Here is a 19,757-nt window from a genome sequence, read left to right on the forward strand (position 1 = left end):
TCAGGAGGCATTCGCTCTGTTTTGCCCCCCTTCTGGGTGAACAGATTAATTTGAACGACGCCTGCAACCCCAAATTTTACCGTCACGTGTGTTAGGTCTACACTGCAGATCCCCTGGGGTTACAATAAGTTGTTAAGAAGAAGGCTGTTTGTGGAAGTCAGAGACACATCCGTGATTTCTGTTATTTGGTTTTTTCTTTTTTTTAATAAGTATAAAAAGATTTTTTCCTAGCAACTTTGAGACTCTACATCGCAAGGCAGAATGGCGCCAGAGAAGTAATTTGTGCAACTCAGTCTTCTCTTCTGTGAAAACAGTCCTTAGCTTGAGCATAATAGTCTTTAATTACAGTAGTAAACCCTGCCTTTTGGGACTAGATGGCTGATGTGACCTAGAGCCTCTAGCTAAACTGCACACAACTGCTACTGTGCAGTCCCGGAAAGGGGTCTCTATGTTAGTGCCATAGGAAGAGCTTCCTAAAACACACTAATCCACGCCGTGTCTGCCCTTGCTCAGGCTCTCTGGAAGTGGTGTTCATCAGAATGTGCCGTGCCTTCGACTCCCAGAACAACACCGTGTACTTTGATGGGAAGTATGCCAGCCCGGATGTCTTCAAATCCTTAGGTAAGGAAGTGGAAGGCGCTTGATGGTTAAATCGGGACTGCAGGAAAAGATGTGGACGGGGTGGGAGCTCTTATTGAACAAAATGGAAACTAGTTATTTGGAAATAAAAGTAAAGGATTTTACTGTATACATACTGTGTATGTATAAGTATAAAGTCTTATTTTATATTTAATCCGTGTAGAAGATTTACACAGCTCAAGAGCTTTTTAACAATACTACATGTAAAGGATCTAAAGTTTCCTCTTATCTCGTTGGTAATTGAAAAGATTTATATGTCCTTCCAGTTTCTTCCAGATTTTTTGAAACCACATTTACAGGGGATATGTTAGCCAGTTAATTTAGGAGACATGCTTTGATATATAAAATCCAGCAAGGAGCTGAGTGTCTATACTAGCAACTCCTCAAACAACAACCATTAATAAGAATTAGATGCAGATATCAAAGAAATGAAATATAGCTAAGTGAAACTGTGACATATACATACATAAAAGAAGTATTTGTGGACTTCTGTAATTTAAATAAAGTAGAACGAAGTCATTAAGGAGACTGGGAGATACCCTAAGATACATTGTTAAGTGATTTGTTAGAAAGTTAAATAACAGGAGGCATGTGTAGTTAGGTGAAGCATTGCCCATTGCCATTTAAATATATGCTGATGGGCAAGGGATCTGCATTAACAACTTTATGTGAGTGACTTATAGAAAAGCTAATGGCGTTTAAAGCAATATATCCAGACATTGTACAACTGCATTTTCCTCCATTCTACAAGGAGTTGTTGACCTTCAGAATTTGATCTTTTATATATGTATATATGAATATAAACATGAACATGTATGTATGTATGTGTGCATTCTACCGCTCATCTGTCAGTTTGTCATACTGTGGTGGCTTGCATGTTGCCATGATGCTGGGAGCTATGCCACCAGTATTTCAAGTATCAGCAGGGTCCCCCATGGTGGACAGGTTTCAGCGGAGCTTCGAGACTAAGTCAGACTAGGAAGAAGGAGCTGGCAATCTACTGCTAAAACAACTGGTGAGTGAAAACCTTCTGAACAGCAATGGAACATTGTCTGATATAATGCCAGAAGATGAGCCCCTAAGGTTGGAAAGTGCTCAGAATACGACTGGGAAAGAGTTATCTCCTCAAGGTAGAGTCAACCTTAATGACGTGGATGAAGCAAAGCTTTCAGGACCTTCATTTGCTGATGTGGCACAACTCAAAATGAGAAGAAACAGCTACAAACATCCATTAATAATCAGAACATAGAATGTAAGAAGTATGAGCGTAAGAAAATTGGAAATAGTCAGAAGTGAAATGGAATGCATAAAGGTTGATATCCTCAGCATTAGTGAAATGAAGTGGACTCATGTTGGCCATTTTGAATCATGTGGTCTACTATGCCAGGAATGACAAAATGAAGAGGAATGGCTTTAGATTTATCATCAAAAAGAACATTTGAAGACTGATTATGAAGTACAATACTGTCAGTGATAGGATAATATACGTACACCTACAAGGAAGACCAGTTAATACAGCTACTCAAATTTACCCACCAACCTCTAATGCTAAAGATGAAGAAATTGAAGATTTTTGCCAACTTCTGCAGTCTGAAGTTGATCAAACATGCAATCAAGATGCATTGATAATTACTGGTGATTGGAATGTGAAAGCTGGAAACAAAGAAGAATGATCCGTAGTTAGAAAACATGGCCTTGGTAATAGAAACAACTCCTGAATCGCGTGATAGAATTTTGAGAGACTGATGACTTATTCACTGGAAATACCTTTTTCAGCAACATAAACAGTGACTCAAATCAATGCAACTGTGAAAAGAGATGATGGAGAAGCTCGATATTATCAGTCACTAAAAAAAAAAAAATTTTTTTTTTTATAAGGTCAGAGGATGACTGTGGAATAGACCATCAATTGCTCATATGCAAGTTCAAGTTAAAGCTAAAACAAGTCCGTGAGAGCCAAAGTACGACCTTGAGTATACTCCACCTGAATTTAGAGACCATCTTAAGAATAGATTTGACTCACTGAACGCTAATGACCAAAGACCAGGTAAGTTGTGGAATGACATCAAGGACATCATACATGAAGAAAGCAAAAGGTCATTAAAAAGACAAGAAAGAAAGAAAAGACCAAAACGGATGTCAGGAGAAACTCTGAAACTTGCTCTTGAATGTAGAGTAGCTAAAGCAAATGGAATAAATGATGAAGTAAAAGAGCTAAACAGAAGATTTCAAAGAGTGGCTCAAGAAGACAAAGTAAAGTATTACAGTGAAATGTGGGAAGACCTGAAGTTAGAAAATCAAAAGAGAAGAACACACTCACCTGAAAGAACTTAAGAAAAAATTCAAGTCTCTATTTGAAACATTGAAGGATTCTATGGGCAAAATATTGAATGACCACAGGAAGCATCAAAAGAAATGGAAGGAATACAGAGTCACAGTACCAAAAAGATTTGGTCAACATTCAGCCATTTCAGGAAATAGCATATGATCAAGAACCAATGGTATTGAAGGAAGAAATTCAAGCCTCACTGAAGTCTCCAAGAATTGATGGAATATCAATTAAGATGTTTCAACAAACAGTGCAGCCCTAGAGGTTTCACTCATCTATGCCAAGAAATTTGAAAGACCTGGTCAACCGGCTGCAAGGGATCCATTATTTGTGCCTATTCCAAAGAAAGGTGACCCAACAGAATGTGGAAATTATCAAACAGTATAGTTAATATCACACACAAATAAACTTTTACTGAAGATCATTCAAAACATGGTTGCAGCAATATGTTGACAGGGTACTGCCAGAAATTCAAGCCAGATTCAGAAGAGGATATGGAATGAGGGATATCACTGCTGTCAGATGGATCTTGGGTGAGAGCAGAGAATACAAGAAAGATGTTTGTTGTTGTTGTTACGTGCCGTGGAGTGGGCTCTGACTCATAGTGACCCTGTGTACAATAGAATGAAACACTGCCCAGTTCTGCATCATCTGCCTGTGTTTTACTGACTGTGCAGAGGCATTAGACTATGTGGATCATCCCAAATTATGGATAACGTTGCGAAGAATGGGAATTCCAGAGCACTTAATTATGCTTATGAGGACATAGACCAAGAGGCAATGGAACAAAACATGGGGATACCACATGGTTCAAAATTAGGAAAGATGTGCATCAGGGTTGTATGTTTTCACCGTATTATTCCATCTGTATGCTAAACAGATAATCCGAGAAGCTGGACTATATGAAGCAGAACGCAGCATCAGGATTGGAGGAAGACTTATTAACAACCTGCAATATGCAGATGACACAGCCTTGCTTGCTGAAAGTGAAGAGGACTTGAAGCACATGCTGACGAAGATCAAGGGCTAGAGCCTTCAGTATGGGCTTTACCTCAACATAAATAAAGCAAAAATCCCCACACCTGGACTAATGAGCAACATCGTGATAAATGGAAAAAATATTGACATTGTCAAGAATCTCATTTTACTTGGATACACAAACAATGCCCATGGGAGCAGCTGTCAAGCAGTCAAAGAACGCATTAAACCAAAAAAAAATAATAATGGTTTAATGCGTTCTTTGCTTGATGAACAGATCTGCTGCAAAAGACCTATTTAAAATATTGAAAAGCAAAGATGTCACTTTGCGGACTAAGGTGCTCCTGACCCAGGCTATGGTATTTTCAGTCACCTCATATGCATGTGAAAGCTGGATGATGAATCAGGAAGACCTAAGAAGCATTGACGCCTTTGAATTATGGTGTTGGCGAAGAATATTGAATATATGTATACTGCCAGAAGAACGAACAAATCTGGCTTGGAAGAAGTATAGCCAGAATGCTCCTTAGAAGGGAGGATGGCAAGACTTTGTCTCAAGTATTTGGGACATGTTATCAGAAGGGACCAATCCCTAGAGAAGGACATCATGCTTGGTAAAGTAGAGGACCAGCAAAAAAGAGGAAGACCCTTGAGGAGATGGATTGACACAGTGGCTTCACCAGTGGGCTCAAACATAGCAATGAATCTAAGGATGGTGCAGGACTGGGTAGTGTTTCGTTGTGTTGTACATAGGGTTGCTAGGAGTCAGAACCTACTCTACGGCATCTAAGAACAACAATGTGTGTGTGTGGGTATAATTAGAAAGAATAGACACCACACCTGACCAGTCTTTGGAGGATAGGATTATTATTTTAGAGAACTTTCACATTCTATATTTTCAGTTCTGTAATTGTCATAATAGTTTTATTGCCAGATTGTGTCATTTGTTAATGTTTTACAGGGCCTACTAGATGCAATACAGTAGAAGACAAAAATGAGTGAATTTCACATTTCAGTTAGATTATAGCTGTTAAATTCTATTGGTAAAGGTGTGGGCTCTGAAGTCAGGCAGGCTGGGTTTGAGTCTCAGGCTCTTACGTCTTACTTGGGTGGTTTTGGGTAAATTATTTTTCTCTCCAAGTCTCAATTTTCTTACCTCTAAAATGGGGGATAATAATGATAATACCTCCCTCATGGGGCTGTTGAGAAACAGGAGGAAACCCAAAGAAGTCTCTCAGAGCATACCTTAGGCAGTAGTCGTACAACAAACATTCACTCGTTACTATGAATGACGATGATGGTGATACTGGCCGAACAGATTTTTAAGATTTCAGACTATCACAGTGTATAAGGGCTGTTACTGTCCCCTTTTACTACAACCCTCTTTACTTTCTCCACCATTTTTTTTTCTAGAATAATGCAGAAACCCTGAACTGTCTCTATTTCAATTTTGGCAGGTTGTGAAGACTTTATTAGCTTTGTGTTTGAATTTGGAAAGAGTTTATGTTCTATGCACCTGACTGAAGATGAAATCGCATTATTTTCTGCATTTGTGCTGATGTCAGCAGGTGAGATAACCAAATAAAAATAAGATTGTTTTAAGATTATCCAGGTAAAGAATTTTTTTTTTTACCAAGTGCATAACTTTTCATGACTACAGAGTATTTGTGGGGCTGCCAGAAGATACTGCCACCCTTATTAAACCTAATTTTAAGTTTTTGAAATAATGAATGATGATGATGGTGTTAATGATGGTGATATTGGCTAAACAGATTTTTCATTTAAGATTTCAAACTACTAAACCATAAAAGCCCACACATACATATACCCTTTTAAGAAGATCTTAATGCCTTTCAAATAAAATCTTGAGAAATAAGAATCAAATAAAACCTAGTCTAGAATTAACCTGTGGTAGAATTCTACAGGGGAAATATTAAACGATGCAGGAAGCATCAAAAGAAGATGGAAGGAATACACCGGGTCATTATACTGAAAGAAATTGGTCGACGTTCAACCATTTCAGGAGGTAACATCTGATCAGGAACCGATGGTACTGAAGGAAGAAGGCCAAGCTGCTCTGAAGGCATAGGCGAAAAACAAGCCTCCAGGAATTGACGGAATATCATTTGAAGATGTTTCAAGAAACGGATGCAGCTCTGTAAGTGCTCACTGGTCTATGCCAAGAAATTTGGAAGACAGCTACCTGGCCAGCTGACTGGAAGAGATCCATAGTTATGCCTGTTCCCAAGAAAGGTGATCCAACCAGATGAGGAAATTATCAAACAATATCGTTAATATCACATACAAGTAAAGGTTTGCTGAAGACCATTCAAAAGCGCCTGCAGTGGTATATCAAGAGGGAACTGCCAGAAATTCAAGCCAGATTTAGAAGAGGGCATGGAACCAGGGATATTGTTGCTGATGTCAGATGGATCCTGGCTGAAAGCAGAGAATACCAGAAAGATGTTCACCTGTGTTTTATTGACTGTGCAAAGGCATTCCACTGTGTGGATCATAACAAATTATGAATAACATTGTGAAGAATGTGAATTCCAGAACACTTAATTGTGCTTATGAGGAACCTGTACACAGATCAAGAAGAGGCAGTCGTTCAAACAGAACAAGGGGATACTGCGTCGTTTAAAGTCAGGCAAGGTGTGTGTCAGGGTTGTATCCTTTCACCATACTTATTCAATCTGTATGCTGAGCAAATAATCCAAGAAGCTGGACTAGATGAAGAAGAACAGGGAATCAAGATTGGAGGAAGATGCATTAACAACCTGCATTATGCAGATGATACAACCTTGCTTGCTGAAAGTGAAGAGGACTTGAAGCATCTACTGATGAAGATCAAGGACCACAGCCTTCAGTATGGATTACACCTTAACATAAAGAAAACAAAAATCCTCACAACTGGACCAATGAGCAACATCATGGTAAATGGAGAAAAGATTGAAATCTTCAAGGATTTCATTTTACCTGGATCCAGAATCAACACCCATGGAAGCAGCAGTCAAGAAATCAAGAGATGCATTGCATTGGGCAAATCTGCTGCAAAAGACCTCTTTAAAGTGTTGAAAAGCAAAGATGTCGCCTTGAAAACTAAGGTGCACCTGACCCAAGCCATGGTGTTTTCAATCGTCTCATATGCATGTGAAAGCTGGACAGTGAATAAGAAAGACCAAAGAACTGATGCCTTTGAATTATGGTGTTCGCAAAGAATATTGAATATACCATGGACTGCCAGAAGAATGAACAAATCTGTCTTAGAAGAAGTACAACCAGCATGCTCCTTAGAAGCAAGGATGGCAAGACTATGTCTCACATACTTTGGACATGTTATCAGGAGGGACCAGTCTGTGGAAAAGGCCATCATGCTTGGTAAAGTAGAGGGTCAGCAAAAAAGAGGAAGACCCTCAACAAGATACATTGACCCAGTGGCTGCAACAGTGGGCTCAAGGATAACAACGATTCTGAGGATGGCACAGGATCGGGCAGTGTTTCGTTCTGTTGTCCACAGGGTTGCTACGAGTGGGAACTGACTCAAAGGCACCTAAGAACAACAACAACAGGAAAACGTTGCCTTTCTTAATACCAATCTCTAAGATAAGATGTGGTTTTTAAGACACCTTGCTTTCCTCTTAAAATCTATTTGAGTGTCATCCACAAGTTTGTCTGAATTTAATCTATGTTTTCAACCAGTACTATCTCTTGGGGATAATCAGTTTTGCAAATTTCCTGTGTTCTATTTGGGATTCTTACAAATAAAAACTTTATCCTGAATTAACCATCCTTAAGTCATTTGAAATTCTCTTAGCATCTTTAGTTGCCTTGGATTATAAGGCAATTTTCATACTTGCCAGAAAAGTTTGCAGGATGACTGTATTTGATTCAGAAATGTAATTATCAGGAAGGCTCGAGGTGTCACAGTGGTTTCATTTGCACGTATACAGGTGTAACCTTAAACTAAAATGTCCGTCCTTTTCAAAGGGAAAGATCTTTCCTTCTTTTAAGCATCAGTAAAAATGGAAAGGTTTAATATCCTGTTTTATAACTGTCAGAGATCAGTTTCCACGCCTGTAGGAACACGTTTGGAAACGGTGGGACTGACCCATCAGTCTCTAAATAGGCCTTGTGCTATAATAATCTTTCTCTCAGAGTCAAAAGGAATGAAGTGTTTCAACACCGTGTTGCAGGAATACTAAGGAGTATCATTTTTCGTGTTTAGATCGCTCGTGGCTGCAGGAAAAGGTAAAAATTGAAAAGCTGCAACAGAAAATTCAGCTAGCACTTCAACACGTCCTACAGAAGAATCACCGAGAGGACGGAATACTAACAAAGGTGAGGGTTTCCATTTGGCATGGCCTCAGTTATCCATGGCACGGATCATGCTGCCCGCAGCCCTGGTTAGATGAAGAGGTGGTTCCCTTGACCAGCCTCCAAGAGTACCAGTAAGCCACAGGCCACTGAAAAGAAAGAAGTATCTCCATTGTGAATAATTCTCTTGTTCAGATTAAACTCATTATTCAGATTAAATTCTATTTATTATCATGGCTTACAAAGTATCTTACAATGCAGGGCAGTAGCAAAAAAAATTTTTTTTAATTTTTAGTGCATTCTGGAAACCCTCCTCTTATTCCATCAGAGTTGGGGACAAAGTAGAGTTAATGTCTGCCTTGATAGAGAAGGAACCTTTGAATTTAGAAGGGAGATGATACAAAGGGCTAAAAGAATTAACCAACTGTATACTTTGATATTAGTTCTGTTTCCATTAAAGTCATTAGCGATCAACAGTAAATACCTTCTATGCTTTCTTTCTCAACTTCTCATTATTACCCTGTATTCAAAGCATGATGATTCGTTTTTGCAAATTATTATCTTTCACAATAAAAATATAATTAGGATGTCTGTTTAAAATACGCTCGTATCCTTCAGTGGACATGCTAATGGTGTGTGTTTGGTCTTAGAAAAATCAGCCCTGTTCTTTCTTAGATTATTTTATGTGTTTTATTGTTTTTGTTTATTTGTTTTGTTTTCTCTTCATAGCTAGGTTAGAATGTTTAAGGACAGAAAGGGGAAACTGGGAGTTAATTACTCTCTTGTTTTCAGTTTTGTTAAATGAGAAATTGGGGAGGGAATGGGAAATGAAAGGGAAAAACTGTTAGGAGCGTCCCTCTCCTCTCTTCCTTGCCCCAGTACAGGTATTGCTGTTGTGGTGGTGTTTGTTGTGTGCCACCCAGTGTCTTCTGACTCACACAGACTCTATAGGACAGAGTAGAACTACCTCATAGGGTTTCCAAGGCTGTAATCTTTGCAGGAGCAGATCGCCAGGTCTTTCTTCCACCTGCAGAGCAGGCTGGTGGTTTAGAACCACCGACCTTCCAGTTAGCATTTGTAGCACTTAGCCACTGCACCACCAGGGCTCCTTAAGTGTACCATCAGGTTCTTTTCATTTTAGGGAGCCCCTAACCATGGACAAGATCTGGTGAGAACATTCCCTGGACAGGATTGTTTTGGGTTGAAATAATAAAGTGTTTTGCATTTGTATAGCGTTTTAAAGTTTGCAAAGTATTTTTTGCAAGTGTACTGTTATCTCAGCTGATAAATGATCAGTGCCGGGAGTTCAGTTCAGGCCTCTGACTCTATTTGTTTTTGTTTTTCCTTTTTTTTTCATTCAAGGCCTTTTGCTTAAACCCAAAATTGCTTTGTTACAGACAAAGCTCTTCACTGAGCAGAATCTTGTCGCCTTGGGGTTGACCAGTACTTGTTCTGTATGAACGGTGTAAGGGGTGCGGTCAACTGTGGTCTCATGCCCTCTCCACCCATGACTGCCCCCTCGTCCTCTTCTCTCTCACCAGATCTCTTTTCCTGAAGTGGTAGAGGGTAGGAAGGGAAGGATGGTAGAGCAGAAAGTACATTGGAATAGGGGGAGGCCACAAGAGATGTGGGTTCTTGTCTCGACTCTGCTACTAACAGGCTGTGCCAACTTTTGCTTACGAACATCTTTTCTTGTTATTATTCATCTTCAAAGTCATATTGAATGTATATCTGGTGTTCTATGACATGACTACATCAGCATTTATTTTTCCCAATACTCTATGATTAGATGTTTACGTTGGCATCAAGCATTTCACCAGGATAGACAGTGTTGTGAAGACCACCCAAATCCCCTGGTCCTTGCTTCTCATGCCTGTTTTCTCCTTTCACTTGCAGTTAATATGCAAGGTGTCTACGTTAAGAGCCTTATGTGGACGACATACAGAAAAGCTAATGGCGTTTAAAGCAATATACCCAGACATTGTGCGACTTCATTTTCCTCCATTATACAAGGAGTTGTTCACTTCAGAATTTGAGCCAGCGATGCAAATTGATGGGTAAATGTATGACCCAAGCACTTCTAGAATGTCCGAAGTACAAACATGAAAAACGAACAAACAAAAATTAACCAAGACACTTGATATGGCCCTGCAGAGACCTGGCGCGCCAACACACTGCACATCTCTTGGTGATCGGTGTCAGGCAAAGGAGGGGGAACAATGAAAACGAATAAAAGTTGAACTTGTTTTTCTCATGCATATGATTTCCATTATGCCTACAGATATGGACCCTTTTTCTGTCTCAACTTCTTGATCGTTGACCTCTGTTCACACAGAAGGAGGGTACTAAAGTCGGAGGATTTCCTTTCCTGGTAGCTCACTGCTCACAAACTCTCTCCAGCATCATCAACCCATCAGTAACAACAGAGAGTCCAGCAATAATCGGTGGCTGGTGTGCATAGCGGAGGTTGCAGCATTACTTTGCACAACTTGCTCTTTGTTTCATGAAGGAAGATTTTTTTTGTTTGTTTTTTGTTTTGTTTTGTTTTTTTCACCGATTATTGCCAGTCGGCAGGACGGCGTGAAAGGGGTCCATAGCACTAGCCACAATAGCATTATAATATATTACAGGGTAAATGGGCATGAAGACCTATATATAGCTAAAAGAGATATTGTTTATATATTGTTTTAATTAATATAAAATGTAGTTACTGGTGTAGCTTTTCCTGTTGAACTGATAAGGCACTTTCATTTTGCACCTTTTTCTTTAAATTAAATACTAGCGTGTTCACTGCCGTGTCGCATGGGCACTGGAAACACACGTGTAACTGAGAAGGCTCGGAAGGTACGTCGGGAGGTGTTTATGCTGCTGTTTACAGAATTTCTTCTAAAAGACTGGCTGGTCATATCTAGAAATCACGACGTTAAATATTTTCTCTTTTTTTAACACATGAATTTGGAATTAGACACGGAACGCTCCCTAAATTATACTTTGCTTCCTGGTAAGTTTCAGGGTAGATGTGTTTATGCTTCATACAAAGTTGAATGTTCAATGGGTGTTGTGGATTTATGGTATCATGCACTTTTTAAAAAAAAATTAAGTAAAAAAGCTTTTTTAAATGCCACCCTGTGGAGGCGGGGGAGGGAAGGCTTATTTGACACAATTCAGTCTTTAAATGGAGTCAGTCTCAACTTAGAATCGTTATGCTTTGAGAACAAATCGATAACGAGAATATTGATTGAAATCTAGATTTTATTTTAAGAAGGACCCAAAGATTCTATCTGGAGCAAACGCCCACTGCACTTACGAGGACCTGAAGCATGTACTTCGTGAATGTTTGTGTTTTGGAAACCTTAAGAGTTTATCCCAGAGTGAACTGATTGAAGAGTCACTGTCCCCCAAGATTACAGTTCTGGAATATTGCTCTCGGTCTTGTGTAGACAACGGCTTGGAGAGTGAGGGAGGCGTACCATGTTGAACCAGTGTCTCTTATTTAAGTAGTAAATATTTTCAGCCTTTAAAGTGAAGTCAATGCTAGCTGCAAACATTTACTCTCGTATTTATCTTCACTAGAAAACTGTGGATTGTAATTTATTTTATTAAATATTTAGAAGATTGGCTTTTGTGTGCAGGTGAGACACAGTGATTTGTTTTAGTTTAGTTTTGTTTAGTTTTGAATAATCCCCAGTGGGGTGGGGAGAGGAACAGTCTACTATACAAGTGTGCATGTTTGGAAAACAGGGGGACCTTTTGGGAACCTAGGCATTTTGATCATGATATTAGTCACACGTGTGGGATTCACGCTTCTGGTCTGACATCCACGGCCATGTGTGTACATGTTTGTAAAGAAAGAAAACATCTTCCCATGGCATGAAGGTAGGAGTTTCCGAGCAGCCCTTTACAGCCCGGAAACTGTCTCCTCTGCCAACTTAGATCCTTCCTGAATTTTCCCAGGAATTCGGCTCCTGATGCCATGTGGATCACCAGCTTGGGTTTCCCAGGACCCTTCACTGTTTTTAACTCTACTGACTTGTTTCAAGAGGGACTTGGACAAGAGGAAGGGATTATTTACACAGAAGTATGTATGAAGCCTAAATAACATCTAAAATTTTTTCCCCAAAAATATAGCAAGAGTTTAACCATAAATAGAAGATGAGAGTAATATTTACTTAAATTCCTTACAGACATATAAAACTTTATGTGTTTATATAGAGAGGTTAAGTGTCAGCATATAGTATTTATATTGGGGCAAGAAGGGTTAAGTCAAATTTTTTAAATTTAAGCATAGTTCCTTTAAAGATCAATAGTATTTATACTCTAAAAAGAATACCAAGCTTAGTTATTTATTTGTCCATTTTATTCTCTCCTTGGTCCTTTGGGGGAAAAGGGAGTTTGGCTTGGGTGGAGGGGGGAGTTGTTTGGTTTGGTTTTTGGTCATTCCAATTCACTAAAATTGGGGATGGTGTTATGAAAGTACATTAACTTCTTTTTAACCAAAGCTTTCTGAATATGACCAGCCTCAGGTGCTAGCGCATTAAAGAGCAACTAAACCTAATTTCAGTGTCCGTGTGAGATGATAAGAGCTAATTGAACTTCTCCAAGGGTGAGAGAGAACTTAATGTTGAACTTAAACTCCTTTTCCAGATAGGATTTTGCATGTACCTAATGCAAAAAAAAAAAAAAGATGCTCCAATCTCAGTAATGGTCACTTCCTGTGACCTTATTTTTATGGTAAACGAGATATAGTAATGTGATGCTGCTGCTTGGTCTTTCTGAGAGGAGAGCAGGGCATAGCATCCAAGAGCAGGGGATACCGACTGTTTAGGGACCGAATAGAGAGACGGGCTCAGTGAGATGAGGGAAGAGCTATTACCTGGATCTAAGTTGGGATCTGAAGTTAAACAATAAATTTAGTCGAAAAGGAAAAAAATAGAGCCCTGAAAAGAATGTGAAGACCTCGCCTTTTTTCTTCCCTAGTATAGAAACACCTGTGTGATAACACAAACTAGTTGGTGGTACCAGAACAGTTATTCTTAGTAGTATTTACAACTAAAGTTTCCTAAACGCAAATGTCCAATAGTCTTTTAAGGATTGGAGCCATGTCATTGTCATTTTGGCTGCTATAATGCATTTTATACAATTTTTTTACATAGGGTAAATAAGGCTTTGGTAGAAAGCCTGATACCTTCTGTTACAATGGTGTCCAAAGGTAGTACTGCATTGTGGAAAAACTGGCCTTGATCACAGTGAAGACAAAAGTGCAGATGAAAGTGCTGTTTTGGACAGTTTGTAAATTGCATTAAAGCTATGGATTTTTTTGTTTAAGTGTTCGGCATCCTAATTTACGTTAAAGCTATGGATTTGTTTTAAGTCTTCGGCATTCTAGTTCACCCTTCCTAATTCAAGGAAAACGTGACTTATGACACTGCTTCTAAGTTTGGTTGTTCTTTATGGTGTGGATAGTCAGATCTCTGTGAGCGTGTGGGCCGGGGTGGTGGGGTCAGGTGAGGAGCGAGCGTGTGTGTGTGTGTGTGGTGTGTGTGTGTGTGTACATATGACGTGCACGCGTCAGACTGCTTCTAGGCTACGAAGTGTCAGTGGAAAAGAAAATGTATTCAAAATACTTAAATCAAAACTAGAAGATGGGGGAAAAAAAGATTTATTCTATACAAAGCCTTGTCTGGACCACTTTAGAGAGACTTCTATTTTTTTAACCCTTCTATAAATATTTGATGGCACTTGAAATATTCCTGCAATAAAATGTGATTTGTGTAAAGAAAAAAAAAAAGATTTTGTAATGTGAAACAATGAAAGAAAGTAATGTAATTTTCTAAAAAAAAAAATACAAACAAAACAAACTTTGTATTATTTTCTTGATGGAATTTGTCTATCTGTCTTTGGAAAACTTTTTATTTCATTGAATGTGCCATAGTAGAAATATGTGTTTTTAGTTGTAGACTAAGGAATAGATGTTTGTGTTCCGACATTCCAAAATGCAAAGCAACCTAGTAGACTCTTTAGCGGAAAGGTCGAAGCAGTCCGTGAGCTTCTCTTGTTGCTTTTTTGCACACGTTCTTCATTCCTCTCTAGTGCAATATGTACATAGAGCACTCGCGGGTGTACCTTGATCCCTCAGGGAAAAAAATACATATTTGTACAGTTTTTTTGTTTTTGTTTTGTTTTTTGCCTTTTTGTTTTTGGCTAAGGAATGTCGACTGAATCACTTGTTATTGTTGAGGGGCAGCCAGATAATAATCCTAAAGCCACTGTTTCCAACAGCGATGGTTGAAATCATCTGTCCTTCCAGTGCTATTATTTTAAGGTAATAATAATAAAAAGTTATTTTCTGACAGTTCTTTGTGCTGATTGGTGGAAAAAAAAAGGGTAAATAAGCACCTTATGATTTGACTTACTGTGAATGACAATCCATCTTGACATCAACAATAGCGGCCCTATCATTTTGGAGTAGGGGTTAAGAGTCAGAAACAATGTGCTCAGGGATCTTCTAAAACTCTTAAAACAGGGTGGCCAGTACTACTGGGGCAAATTGTGTTTTTCTTGTTAATAAGAATGATAATAATACTATCCCTCCAAGGCACAAGTGAACTGTGTAGACCTGCATGTGTGTATGTGTGTAAACTCTTCGCTGTGCCTCATTTTGTTGAGTTCAAAACTTAATGTACTATTTGGTCTTGTGTACTTAAAAACACTGGAAAACTTCCAAAGCAGTACAGTTACACCAGTGTGCTCAAAAGAGACGTTCGTATATAATGTACTGACAAGGAACATCATTCAAAGTGCAGTCCTGCATGCTCCATTTACCATTCTCTAATAACTAAAATATTCATGTGGAATATATTTATAGCATTATACATCAAAAGCTATTTCAAATTCTACGTACTATGGATAAGAAGCTTTTAAAAACCAGTGACCAGATGAGAGACCTCCCTATGAGTGCAGTGAGAGATGTAAAAGATGAAACAAGTTTAAAAAAAAAAAAAAAAGCCAGCAAATACTATTGTTTTCATTGTATCCTCTTGTAGAAACAAGCCAAAATACCCCATTATGTAAAACAATTCTTCTACTTCCACATTTGTAGTTCATATCTGTTAAATTAATACAAGCGCTGGTGTTGAAGAACAAAACTAAGCCTGCCTACACAGCAATGACTGGAGTCAGCTTTTAGGGTGACAATTTACGTTTTTGAGATACAGTCCTGTTCTCGTATTCCCATATATTACTTTCCATAATGTCAGTCAACCTCAATGTAATGGTTGGCTTTGATTCTTCCACATCTGAAATACATATTCAGAAGAAGTGTTACATATTTTCTTACTACTGTAGGAGAGGCATAGTTTGGGAAAACTCTGTGTCTTACAGATCAAAAAGGTACCTTCACCTTGTTGTTTTTTATAATAATATATAGAAAATGGCAGGTATATATATACATACATACACATATATGCAGGTTATTGAGGCTTTTACATGTTATATCATGTCACTTCTTGTAAAAATATGATACAATAGAACAACTTTATACTGTGTTATACTATGGATCAAATTATGTGCCCAGAAATGCACTTGTAACAGTAGTAAATCTTGATCTGTTACTATGGTCCCCAACACAGGTCTTCATCTGAACCCCAAACACTAGTATTATAAAGAAGTTCTACTGGCTTTGAGGAAAGAAACTTTCTATTGTCTGTTTTTAAAGAGGTGAAAAGGCTGACTAGCAGTGTCTCTGCAAAGCAATTGGTTTCACTTCCGGGTCTGTCTGTTCCTTTGTGTTTGTTTCGTATGTTTAGAACGTTTAGAACATCGGTTCTGTCAGGCTCTCAGAATGATTTTAAAAGTAACCCAGAAGCCTGGCTTCATCCCAAGCAACCATCCTCGATGGGGGATCTCCGTGTTAACCAGACCCTCAGAACTTAGAGCAATAAATACATTCAGTCATTTACTTATAAACGAATGACGGAATCTTCAAATAGAAACCACCCTTCTCCAGCGATGCAACATAACATGGAGGCTTGTACTGAGAAAGTGAATATGAGTATTTTACAGAGATGCCTAGGGCATCTGTGTGTGCTGTTTACATTGAGTGTGCTTTGGCACTCTAGCAGACCCCATTTCCTTTTCTTCTAAGAACTAAAGAAAGATAGCTTGCCATTAGCTTTGACATACTGCACATGGCCATCACATTGTTCTCTTCAGTGTGTGTGGTTCCTTTCTCACTCATTCTTACTTTGATGTGAATGATACTATTCCTAGGAACATGATTACCATTGAACAGATCGCATGTGTGAATGCAGACAGTTCTTGAGCAATATCGTGAATATGAGTTCACAAAAAAATTCGTATGTACTGTACACATCTTCCTGAATCCAAATGTCTCTTCTTATCCATAATGGTTTGAAATCTCACATAAAACAGTGGTAACTTTTTAAACATTAGGACATTAGCTGGCTGCTTCTTTAAATGTTCCTGTAGTGTCTGCCTGCTCCTTTTGTGGAGACCTGTTTTTGTATTGGATGTTTGGGCCAATGGGAGGCTTCAAGCTACAACATATTTTCCCAATTTAAATATATTTAACATACGACAAACCCCAGACAAGGCTTTTAATATGTATAAAGAACTGCAGTGTTAGGTGGTTTATTTGCAAACCGTTTTCAATGTTGTCCATTTTTATGGCACCTTTAACAATATTCTTGTTTCCAAAGTACAAAGAAAAAAAAAATAGGTAAATAATCTAGCCATAACTGAATGTCAAGCAATAAAACAAACGACTTTTGTGCATAGATTTAAAAAAAAATACAAATTTTAGACATCTGCATGTAAATGCAATCTCTTGTTTACTGCTTTCTTCAACTTGAGCAATTGATTCCTTATTTACTGTTAACTTAAGAACTTGTAATGGCCTGTAAACATTTTCTCTCTTACTCTTCTTTCAAATTTACCTTTGTCCCGGCTTTTGAGTCATACTATTTAATGTCGTTCTGCACACCTCTATACAGTTAACTTTTTGGCTTTCATTCTGTATAGATAAGAAAATGTTATATTAAACAGCCTACTCAGTGCAAATATTTATCTGTTTAATCAAATACCACAATATGCTGTATAATACCGGTTTTACTATATAATCTATTTTAGACATAGCTGTTTAGAACTAGAGCGTGCTATTTTTGTGTTTTTCTGATGTGTGGTGCTAGATAAGTTACTTTTGTGAACAACAACAAAAAATCCCTTTTATTCCTAGACAATACCACCTTTGGGTCTTGTTAATTTCACTGAGTATAACTATATATTTGTATATATATATACATATAAATATATATATATATACCTACCTGTGCCCAACTAGCAGCTGTATCAGAGTGCTGGATTTGGGACATGCTTTCCTCTTTAAGTACGTAATATCATTATATAAATTATTCTACAGTGTATTTAATTAGGATAAAATTACTTCCTTAGTATTGATATTTGACATCTAGAGGGTGAATTTGTTTATAAATATGGATATATGAAAACTTATTATCGGTTACTTTATGTTTGCTACTTGGCTTCATGCCATATCTCCTGAGCTGAAAAATAATTTGCCAGGCCTTCAAGATGCTAAAGAAACACTCTAGTTGAATGGAGTTAATACTTTTTTTTTTCCTTACTAAGGAATAATATTATTGGCACCTGACAGAATTGTGTGCTTCGCTCCTATTGTGGCTAGTGGGCATTTGTATCAAATATCTTTGGTGGCTTGATGCCGGAACCAACCTTTACCTTCCCACCTAAGTCATGAGAATTACAGAGACATCCATTGACTATCAAGCAAATTCAACCAGAGATGTCCTGCTTTAATATGACCTCAACCGGTTCCATGAACTGAGTGAAGGACTTTTATTTGAAAAGTCATTTAACTGTGACCTTAATTGAACTCTTTAATCTATTCTCCCAAGACCTATTGGCATTCTTAAAAATCCAAGTATATCAAATATCTAACTAAGGATGTAGTTAACCTTATTAAATATTGATTAGAATTGTTCCGTAATATTACTGAATTTGTAAGATCTTTAGCAAAGATTTTTGAGCAATTTATAAATTTAGAGCAAATGTTTCTGTTTACTGCACTTTTTGTAATTGAAGGTGATAAATTCCCAAGCCATGATTGTTGGCTTCCATGCCCTGGGTATTTACCCACGATTCTAGACATTTTCCATTTTTATGGAAGGGTTATTGGTACCTTAAGGATAAACTCAATCATGTGTGGTTCAGAAGACCTAATGCTAACAGTTAACCTTCTTAGGTGAATTGGCTAAAGTTTAGGGAGAAATCTCTTTGAATACAAATCACGTCATTCCTTACGGCTTTGCTTAGAAAGGGGTTGAAACCTTTAAAAAAAAAAAAAAAACTTCATTTAGTATCCTATGCCTCCAGAGGGTGGAGATTGTTATCTCTTGGGGCCTGTACTATGGCCCGCACAGGTCAGCATTTGTTAAATGTCCATTGGCACAGTGGCTGCAAGGATGGGCTCAACCACAGCCACGATCGTGAGAATGATACAGAGCCAGGCAGTGTTTCGTTCCATTGTATATAGGGTAGCCGGGAGTCGGAAGCGACTCGACGACACCTAGCAACAATTGACAACAAGTGTGCCCCTATTAAAACTTTTTTTCCTGGGTTGGTAAATTTATAAAGTATGCCAAGCCTTATGGTAACCAGTTTCTTCTACAACCAAGTACTAAAGCCACGTTTAAAAAGACCACATGAAATGCTGATTCTAATTGTGTGTAGGTCTTAAGGATTAAGCACACAACGTTCACAAAAACTCTGTGAGTAACAAACTCAGCCTTCTGTAAATATACATGCAAGTTTGGAAACAGTAATACTGTACCTATAAATATATGCTGTCTGTTTTGTGTACAGTATGTAAAAACTCCTTTTCTGCCACACTAAAAATGCAAGCCATTTATGGGAATCCTGAAAATAGTATTGTACTAAAACTTTGCTAATGATCCTTATTAGAGGGCCATCCAACTTTTCACTTACATTGGGTTTTTCTTTTCAATTCACTCTTACAGTAGTCTGCTTATTTCCAGCTGTTTGTTGTTTTACTGAGTCCTGACTTTAAAAAAAAAAAAAATATTTTGATTCATTTTGTAAATACAAGCTGTAAAAAAAAAGAGAGATTTAATGTTGTCTTTTAAATACTCCGATTTTCATTCTAATATGAATGTTGTTATATTGTACTTAGAAACTGTACCTTTAATATTACATTACCTTTATTAAAAGTGCATCGAACACATCGATTTTAGATGTGCTTTATGTACTGGTATCCTATAATAAAACTTCAGCTTCTAATGGAACAATTGCCTTGCTTCCCTTCTTCTTTCTCGATTGCTGAAGGTGCATTCTACATCGCTTCCCCGTACTTTTTCAGTGTTGCGCCTTGTCTCTAATGAGTGGTCTAGTACACCTTTGCTACTCAAAGTGTGATCCACAGAGC

General features: G+C 38.0%; 1 protein-coding gene across 6 annotated transcripts in view; it reads left to right on the forward strand.

Moving 5' to 3' along the window:
- Nucleotides 1–18,671, forward strand: part of RORA (RAR related orphan receptor A) — a 380,217-nt gene extending 361,546 nt beyond the window's left edge. For all 6 annotated transcript variants that reach the window (XM_023558308.2, XM_023558310.2, XM_064267470.1 and 3 more), the window contains 4 exons: nucleotides 514–621; nucleotides 5,404–5,514; nucleotides 8,175–8,287; nucleotides 10,160–18,671. In XM_023558308.2, coding sequence (XP_023414076.1) covers nucleotides 514–621; nucleotides 5,404–5,514; nucleotides 8,175–8,287; nucleotides 10,160–10,324 — 497 coding nt within the window. In that variant the 3' untranslated portion in view covers nucleotides 10,325–18,671. The remainder of the gene's footprint in view (nucleotides 1–513; nucleotides 622–5,403; nucleotides 5,515–8,174; nucleotides 8,288–10,159) is intronic.
- The last annotated feature ends 1,086 nt before the right edge of the window (nucleotides 18,672–19,757 follow it).

Source organism: Loxodonta africana, chromosome 13 (assembly GCF_030014295.1).
Source record: "Loxodonta africana isolate mLoxAfr1 chromosome 13, mLoxAfr1.hap2, whole genome shotgun sequence".
Lineage (NCBI taxonomy): Eukaryota > Metazoa > Chordata > Mammalia > Proboscidea > Elephantidae > Loxodonta > Loxodonta africana.